General features: G+C 36.8%; 2 protein-coding genes across 2 annotated transcripts in view; one reads left to right on the top strand and one right to left on the bottom strand.

Annotated features, from left to right (window-relative positions):
- Positions 1-9,487, bottom strand: part of LOC131677516 (zinc finger protein 182-like) — a 105,518-nt gene that overhangs the window by 17,512 nt on the left and 78,519 nt on the right. The window lies entirely within an intron of this gene.
- Positions 7,299-9,408, top strand: LOC131677506 (zinc finger protein 287-like). The gene is made up of 2 exons (XM_058957360.1): positions 7,299-8,871; positions 8,932-9,408. Exons 1-2 carry the CDS (start codon positions 7,418-7,420, stop codon positions 9,368-9,370), a joined length of 1,893 nt encoding a protein of 630 aa, XP_058813343.1. The 5' UTR covers positions 7,299-7,417; the 3' UTR covers positions 9,371-9,408.

Raw genomic sequence — 9,487 nt, forward strand, 5'->3', positions numbered from 1 at the left:
GCAAGTTGATCGGAAGCGACTCGTAATTCGGATTCTTGTGTTTAGTATTATTTTTTATTATTTTAATTATAGAGGTTTTAACCTTAGGGTCATTCGCCTCTTTCCTGGTTAGAGTAATCTCTTGTGGAAAAATCTCTAACCCTATGTGCGGGATTGGGAATCGAACCCAGGTGAGCTGCGTACAATCTTGTGTTTTGCATTCTCAATTCATCGAGCGTTGGTTTCGATTCTATTCCCCCAACGAGTGTTGATTTATAATGCAACCTATATATCTAAACAAAATGATCCATCGCAATGTAAACTTCGAACTTGCAAGATTTTAGAGCTTCACTATTTAGGGTAAACATTAAACCATTGTTTATGTCGATAAAATGAGCGAATTCTTGATCAAAAATTTCCAACTGATGCTGGTAGGAAGTTCCGATTTATTTATGTTCACGTCCTCTGGGAGTATTTTCAAATGTTACGGGATGTTTATTTCCATTAAAGATTATGGGATTGTTCCTCTGAATCAAACTAACAAGAATTCTGATTGATTTCTGCCTACTTGTCATTCTAATGATTCACCGATTCTGAGTCCGTTTGCTGGGAGTCCCAATTCCGAGAAAAGTAAACAATCTAGCTTGAAAAAACATACGCTATGTCATAATAAGAAATATACTGAATTAGTTTCATTTGGCATGAAATTATTGTAATATTTGTATGGCTTGTATCAACAGTGTATTACTTGACGAATTGGATTGTTATCGACGCATTGAAAAATATTTCCGGTACTAACGTATTTTTGTGTATTAGCGTATTTTCGACGTATTATCGACGTATTGAAAAATTCTTCCAGAAGTAACGTATTTTAGTGCATTAGTGTATTTTCGGCGTACTAAATGTATTAAGGTGTATTGGAGCATTTCTCGTGTATTTTTTCAATTGGGTATTTTCAATTCACTTTGAATGGGAAGTGAATTGCCCCTCGTTTGGCCAGTAACGGTTTATCCGGAATTTCCTTTCAAAGAGAATTTTGACAGTTGGCTTTAAGGCCGTAATCATATGTTTGTCGAGATTTGCATGGGATGCGTGTTTTATTCCTGAAATAAGAGCTGCCAGTTTTCCGGCTTTTGTGTCCGCCTAACTACGAATATAGTAACCTGGGACGGGACCTGCGGATTCGTGTTTTCTTATTCTTTCTTTTTGTTTGTTATATCTTACTTCTTCTATTCACACACACTAATACTTGGTGTAGTTCAAGAAATGACATGACTTTTTTAAAGAACAAACAAGAATTGAACTTTCAATATTTTTTGTGAATCCATTATCATGAAGTGCAAGGTCAAAAATTGCGGTCGTAGTAAAGCGAAAAATCCGGAGATAACTTTTCACCATTTTCCGGTGAATCCCTATTTGTGAGAACAGTGGGAGAAGTTCACAAGAATTGACGATCTCGAAATTAATGAAAGCACTATCATCTCCACTATCATTATTGATCTAATCTAATTTATTGAAATATTTGAAAAAAAAAAGTTAGCATTTACTTAATTTCAAATAGAATACTCCCCATATTAATCACTCTGAGGACAGCCGGTTCAATCTGACATTTGCATGCTGGATCAATTTGACACGCGTTTTTTTTCTTTCCGCAGGTCCCGTCCCAGATAGTAACTATAAGATTTACTGGGATAGTTTCTCGACAAACATCTCGATAAACATATGATTGAGTTCTACAAGATGACGACACGAATGAACTCATAATGAATGAAGTTTATGTTTGACAATTCTCGGTGGTTTGTTTACTTTGTCAGATACGTGAGTGCGAGCGCAACGGTTGCTCATCTGTTACATTCGAACACACGTAACTTCCATGTAAACAAACCACCGAGAATTGTCAAAAGAAGTTCATCCGGCTCGTTTTGTGGGGTTATGTCGGTTGGTGTAAAACCTAATTACGGCTTAAAAGCCAACTGTCAAAATTCTCTTTGAAAGGAAATTCCGGACAGACCGTTACTGGCCAAACACAGTTCCATACTAAATTTGCAAAAGGGCGAATAAGATTTGTAAACAAACTTTTATTTTGCTGGTTTCTCTTAATTTACTATAATTTCAAAGCAGAAAACAATTGAAATTACTTCTACGAAGGGTAAAATTTTACATTAACGCATATTTTTCATGAAATTCCACTCTGCAGCAGACTAGTGAGCGAATCAAGTTTGTTTACAAAAAACAATTTCGCCCTTTTGACGAATTAATATTGAGTTCACAGCAGGTTATGAAAAAGAAAACTTTTCTCTTTTGTTTACTACCGACATCTGTGATTGGTGAGTAACGCTTTGTCCGAGAATTTTGACAGTTGGCTTTTAAGCCGTAATCATATGTTTGTCGAATTATGATTACGGCCTAAAAGCCAACTGTTAAAATCCACTTTGAATGGAAATTGTTTGTCTGGAATTTTACTGTTAGTAGTCGAACACAGTTCATAACAGTTTATTAAAGAGAAAACTTTTTCTCTTTCGTTTACTACACTAAGAAAAATTGTATGGTAACATTTACCATATGAGGAGGTAAATATTCGACTTTGAGAGTATAGTGATTTTCAGCCGACTACAGCATAAAGTGACATTAACTATACGGATGTTCAAGTTTACTATACAGGAGATTTGTACCTTAATAGTAATATTGAACACACTACTGTAAACATTAACTATACGCATGTTCAAGTTTACTATACAGGAGATTTGTACCTTAATAGTAATATTGAACACACTACTGTAAACATCGTAAGCGAAATTCCCGGCGTAACTATATGCATAGTTATCTTGAGCTGGAACTGTTTGTAATAACATAACCAGAAAGGGTTATACTATGATAGTAAAGATGAACATTCTGTAGTACGAATAACAATGTAAAAGAAGTGCTTGACATAACAATATGCATGGTCACATTGATCTGGAACGGTTTGTAGTAACAAATACATTGAGATGGTTCTTTTGAAATGGAATACTTGTTTGTTTTGAAAATCGCGCAGATCAATATAACCAGATAGTTAAGGTCGAATTTCAGAAAATTTGGAGAATTAATTTTTTTTGACTTTTTATTATTTTATTACATTGATTTACTTTCTACCCTAATAGGACAATATATGAATTCATTTTCTGAATGTGTATTGGAGGGCCATCAAATTCTTCCGTATCTGGAACTTGGGGTTGAGGGCATTAAAATTCATTTTGAATGAAGCAAAATTGTGTGAAGCGTCGGTTTGACGGATCAGACTTATTCCTGGTATGTTGTTCTCCATAGTGTTTAAGCAACACCTAGTTGTGAATAATGCAATTTCCAGCAAACCAAATTTGTCGGAGAATGTGCTTATTTGCCATCCTCTATCGGAAAGAAAAACACGTTTAGCAAACAATAAAAAATTACAAAATTATATGTGCAACATACGCTCTACTTACGGATCAAATTGGAATCAATTTCTGGAGAAAGCGTAAATTCGTTGGTCATAACGTTTTCGAATCATAAATCTTCATCTCACTCTCAAATGCATTACGCATCACACGGATGAATTACAAATCTTTCGTTTGCATAAGGTCTAGAAAATTACCGATCAGTGTTTAAGATCTGCTAGATGATTGACTCAGCTTCTTTTTATGTTTTTCCGCCATGCTGAAAACATCGAAAAATTTATTATTTTAAAATCTCGAAATTCTCCTATTGAAAGTTTCTTAAGTATTTACTCGCCTGATGAAAAATTTATCCAGGAACAATTCAAAATCTAGAAAACAATTTAAAGTCTACGCACGTGTATCACCTATAAAACTTTTCACTGTACTGGCGGCGTCTTGTAGAAATATAAAATGGGAACTCAAAAATTGACCAGATGCATATAGTCAGCAGTAATACAAAACATGGTCAGCTGAAGAACACTATATGCAAATGGTGCTTTCAACAAGGGTCACGGTCACTTAAACAGTGTACGTAGCAATTTCAATAATCGCATTCTTATAACAACTATATACGTTGTTTTCATAACTTACTATTATATTGTGATGAGAACAATCATACGAAAACTAGTGATGACATTGACATTGGTTTCCATTTTTACTTTTACATTATCACTTCAACAATATTCATCATCTCAAAACTGACAATTGAATAGTCTGAATTACCATTAAGGGTGATGTATTATTTCTTTGTCAATGTTTTGTTTTCATCACGAAATAATTCAACGCCTTTTCTTTTTCAACGGGAATAGAAAGGTCAATACAGAAGTTTAGTATTACTGATCTCTTGGTCATTACTATTGTTTTGACGAATAGTTAAGACAACCAGAAAAGTCCGGTCATGGATACTATATTTCTTTTCTCAGTGTATCAACATCTGTGATTGGCGTGTAACGGTTTGTCCGGAATTTCCATTCAGTGGATTTTGACAGTTGGCTTTTAGGCCGTAATCATATCGACACAGATCTTTCATTAGGGCCTAAGTCGCAATGTACTCAAATGGAGAAAAATCAGTTTCAATATTCGGCGATGCATTTCTAAATGTAGTTTTTATTGTAGGTATAAATTACTTTATGACCATGTTTTTCCGGAAGCATATTTGGTTAAACCTTATGACAATATAACAAAGAATTTAATTCCTATGTGCTTTTAGTGGGTAGAAACTAAAAAAATGCTTACGCCCAATTTGCATCCCAGTCGTGATTTTGCCCTTCAGCAACCACCATTTGCGAAAGGGCTAAACCGTGTACATAATTTTCAGAATGGCGCGGTAAATGGGCTAAACTGACTCTGTCTTGCTGGGTAGGGCTGGGTAAATGGGCGAGCTTGACAGTATACTTTTTAATAGGGCTCAGCGAATGGGCGCATAGAAACCGAATGTAAATGAAAGGGCGCGTGCATCTTTTCTTCGAATTACATGAAAATATCGAAATATTCGAATGTTTATGTGCAACAACTATCGAGTAGACATGATCATAGTAGATATTGCTTATCATTTATATAATAGAACCGCCGTTAAAAGAATAATTTTGTGAATAATAACCGTACGCCCGGTTCTGCAAAAAAAATGTAAGTTTAGCCTTTATATTCCATATGAGAATAAGGGCCTAAGTCGAAATCTCGAAGAAAATGCATGTTTCACCGTTTTGTTTTCTTTAATTATAAATCGAACTAAAAACCATTTTAACTAATTTTCACCTCAATCTTGTAGTATTTTTGTCGCATAATGTCATTAGGCAATCCATGAGACGTTTCTGATCAGCTGATTATTTCTTGTTTACTTCTTCTGACGTTACTCCGAGGGGTGCGACGTCCGACAATATTGTTGATTCGGTCCAACATCAAACGAATCGGACTAACGAAAGATGCTTGTCGAACGAGTTTTTCTGTTCGCAGGAGTAGACTTGTTGACAGAACCCACCGCTGAATTGTCAAACAAACGTCTAATGGATTGCCTAATAATACACTGAGAAAAATTCTATGGTATCTGTGACCCGACTTCCGTGGTTGTTTTAACTATTCGCCAATATAGCAGTAATGACCATGAGATTGGTAATACTAAACTTCTATATCGTCAAAAATACTACCAAAATCGATTATCGCTTAACTATACTGTTGTTATTTATGACAATTTGAACATGCTCACCACAACAATATCTACAATCTAAAGACAGACAATGGGATAGTTAAAAGTGCTCTTAAAATTAAAGTAAAAATGACAATAAGAGCATGGTAAACATCTTAAAAATAACCAGTGATATTGTTATAACTACTTTTCGTATGATTGTTCTCTGCACAATATAGTAATAAGTCGTATACACTGAATATATAGTTATTACAGTAATGTGAAGGTTGAAATAACTATATAAACCGTTTATGTGGACATGAGCCTTGTTGTAAGCACCTTTTGCGTATAGTGAATTTCAACTGACAATGCTTTGTATTACTAACAACCATAAAACTTGTCAATATTTGCGTTCCCATTATGTATTCCTGCATTATGCATCCGTTACAGTGGAAAATTGTGAATTAAGCATACGAGCGTGTTTTTGACGCACTTTTAATTTAAATTTTTTCACTATTGCGGTAATATTGGGTTTGTTCCAGTACACGGAAGTCACTCCGGAGTAAACAGGAGCAAAAAATCTTTGCTCCTTTTTATTCCGGTTTGCTACCAGAAGAAGAAAAAAGAGAAGAAGAGAGTACAGGAACGATTTTCTCCGGAGTACTTCCAGTTTCTCCTGGTACTGGAACAGACCTATTATTTCTATGATATAACTGGGATGTGATATAACTGATATAGTGAAAAGCCGTTGTATGAACGAATCCCAGCCAGAAAAATAATTACTGGGTAAAAATGAGCGTAACACTAGCCTTACAAATAGTCTGTTCCATGGTGAACTGTGAATCGATTTTTAAGTCTTACGAAACAGAAGGTTATGTTCCGCAACGGAATGTAATACTAAGTGTTTGCTTTACTAGATGCAGTAAGTACTCCAATTTAATTTAATAACGACATCTTAAAATCATATAATTTTGGACGTTTTTAGTTAACCGCCAAGGCAGGAAATACAAGGAGGAAATACAAGGACGATTTGGTTGCCGAAACGATTATTTTTAATAAAAAATGTATGTATGCCAATAATAAACTAAGAGACGCTATCCAAAAGCTACATTGGCTGAAACTTTCTTAAATCTTCATCATCCATCAAATTATATTGGCCCGCGTCATTTTAAAAACAACAATGATATCCCTTTTTGAAATAACTAGACAAAAATGTCAAAATTTCAATGTTTTTGTTAATGCAAACAGACCTTAGTCAGTATGACTATGCTTATTGTTATACCAAGCGTTCCATAATGGTCATGCATACCACATGGTGTTCAATTTGACTATTATGCGTAATGCATGGTAAAACATTCCATTCTCCTGGTTTAGTTACAATAAACAGATCCAGATCAAGATAACTATGTACATTGTTAAACTGAGCATTCCACTTATAATGGTCATGTTTACAATAGAATGTTCAATATTACTATTATGGTTCAAAGCTTCAATATAGTGAATTTGAACATAGATATAGTTAAAGTGACCTGATGCTATAGTCGGTTAAAAACCACTATACTCATGAAGTCGAATTAACCCCCTCATATGGTAAATGTTACCACAAAATTTTTCTTAGTGTAGCGAAAACGCAGTTTATTTACATTTTCCATTTAAGCCCTAATGAAAGATCTATATCGATATGTTTGTCGAGGTTTGATATTTTTTGATTCAGTGCATGAGAGACAGTTTGTGTCAAAAGTCAAGCAACATAAACAAGCAATTTTGTACCAGTCTTAATTTATTTTGTTCCGCGATTATCATTCAAGTTTATAAGAGTAAAAATCGTTTTTTTGTGTTTCGTGTTGTGCATAACGATTTCGGAATGCAAAAGAAACCCACCCGCCGGGACTGCTTCATTCCGGGATGCCTATCGCAGATGGGTCAAGTGGTGTTTATGAGTGCATACAAATCGGATGGCCTGCAGAGCTGGTGGAGCGAAACAGCTTGGGCACAGAAACGCAAAAATAAACAGATCCCCAAAAATTCACGAGTTTGCGAAAAGCATTTCGAAGAGAAGTACATTGATCGTAGTTACAAAATGCCTCGTTTGTTTCCGGAAGCGTGGCCCACAATGCATGTCGAATCGCCGAAGCCCGAGGAGCTAATAGGTAGACCAAAGGCCGAGAGAAGCGGTGGTGTTAAGCTGGAAACAAATCCTCGAATTTACTGTAGGTTGTGTGGTAGAAAGGACAAGCGCCCGTTGGAGAACCAGCTGGATCAGTTGAAGGATGGGGAGGCATTTTTAAAATATTGTCTGGGACAGTACTACACGAAAGACTATTTTCCGCAGGGAATTTGTGAGAATTGTATGGAAACAGCAGAGTATGTGTTGAATTTTGTAAAGCAATGCGAGCAGACGCAGCACCGTCTTGAAAGGATTTTTGTTCCCCGAGAATCGCTAAAAGTAGAAACACCTTACGAGCTTCTGGAGAATATAAGTTTGAAACAGGAGAAAGAAGAGGATTCGGAATACGTTGATGAACCGCCGGAAAGTCCAAAGGCACTCAATGTTAAACCGGAAACATTCATTTTGACGGAAAACGGATCTGAAGATGAGGATTATATGGCCGCGGAAGATGAACGGGCCGTATCGTCAGACTCAGTACAATCTGATGAAGAGATTAAACCTAATGTTGCTACCGATGATTCTAGTACCACTGCACTGAAAGCGTCTCGCTCCAGAGTGAGTTATGACAGCGATTCGGGAAGCGACACCGATGATAAATATTCACTGAAGCGTAAATATAAGAATAAGCCTGGGCCAAAACCCAGAAAAGCAAAAGAAAACTCGGAGATTATTGATGAGCTTCCTGCTTCCGATCAGGAAAGCGACTCGGGAAAACCAATACGTCAACCTAAACAGAAACGGGAGAGATCGTCAACCGGAGCAGGTGAAACAAGCAGAATTTGTCCAATCTGTGGGAAGATCCTTGTACACAAGGGTAATTTCACATCTCATCTGAAAATCCACAGCGACAAGAAGGACTATGTATGCAACATCTGCGGAAAACAGTATTACATCCGACGGGAGTTACAGATGCACATCGAATCGTTGCACGAGAAGAAAACTTTTGTATGTAACATTTGCGGAATCAAATGTGCCTGGCGAAAGGGTCTCCAGAGACATATGAAGAACAAACATTCGGACGAAAGTTCGCTCAAGCATAAGTGCACGTACTGTGGAAAGGCATTTCTTCTACCGAATCAGCTAAGACTGCATATTATGAAGCACACTGGCGATAGGATTACTTGCGACATTTGCGGCGCTGGCTATAGGTAGAGTAATTATTAATAAATGGTTTGATTTTTTTCATTCAACTTTCGTATCTTCCGTAGATTCAACTATATGCTGACACAACATAAAATACGTGAGCACGGCATGGAGTTCAAAGGCGTTAAACTATATAAAACCAGTAGCCGATCACGTAAAAATAACGAATCAAAACAAGCAACGGCAGCTGGTTCTGCAGTTGCTGCGGCTATTGCCACCATTACTGAACCGCAGTCTAGCTCAGCACCTCCGAGCTCTGTGGTTCAGATAGTTGACTCGAATCACGACTCATTGCTGTCATCAGAATCATCTCAATCGCATCATATTCAACAACAGCAGCAGCAGCAACCACCACAACAGTCAGCGCTACATCATCAACAGTTGCAGCAGTATCACCACGTTGCGGCCGCGCAATTAGAGCGAATTCACTATCCGCCTGGGTTCATCTATCCGAGCGGGGGAACCCCAGCAATGATGCTTCCCCCAGGCGGATACAGCGGATAGGAAATGCGCGGTAAGCGAAATCCAATTCATTTTATTTGCTAATAAATCTATATTGCTACATCTAGGAAAAAAGACTAGGTGAAATCGAAGAGAAACGGTTCCTTGTCGATGACAATT

The sequence above is a fragment of the Topomyia yanbarensis genome, chromosome 1 (genome assembly GCF_030247195.1).
Source record: "Topomyia yanbarensis strain Yona2022 chromosome 1, ASM3024719v1, whole genome shotgun sequence".
Classification (NCBI taxonomy): domain Eukaryota; kingdom Metazoa; phylum Arthropoda; class Insecta; order Diptera; family Culicidae; genus Topomyia; species Topomyia yanbarensis.

What these genes read in the sequence shown, in the direction of transcription:
- LOC131677506 (XM_058957360.1), top strand. Translation starts at nt 7,418, where the DNA reads ATGCAAAAGAAACCCACCCGCCGGGACTGCTTCATTCCGGGATGCCTA. An exon ending in ATTTGCGGCGCTGGCTATAG is followed by an intron (nt 8,872 to 8,931) that starts GTAGAGTAATTA and finishes TATCTTCCGTAG; the next exon opens with ATTCAACTATATGCTGACAC.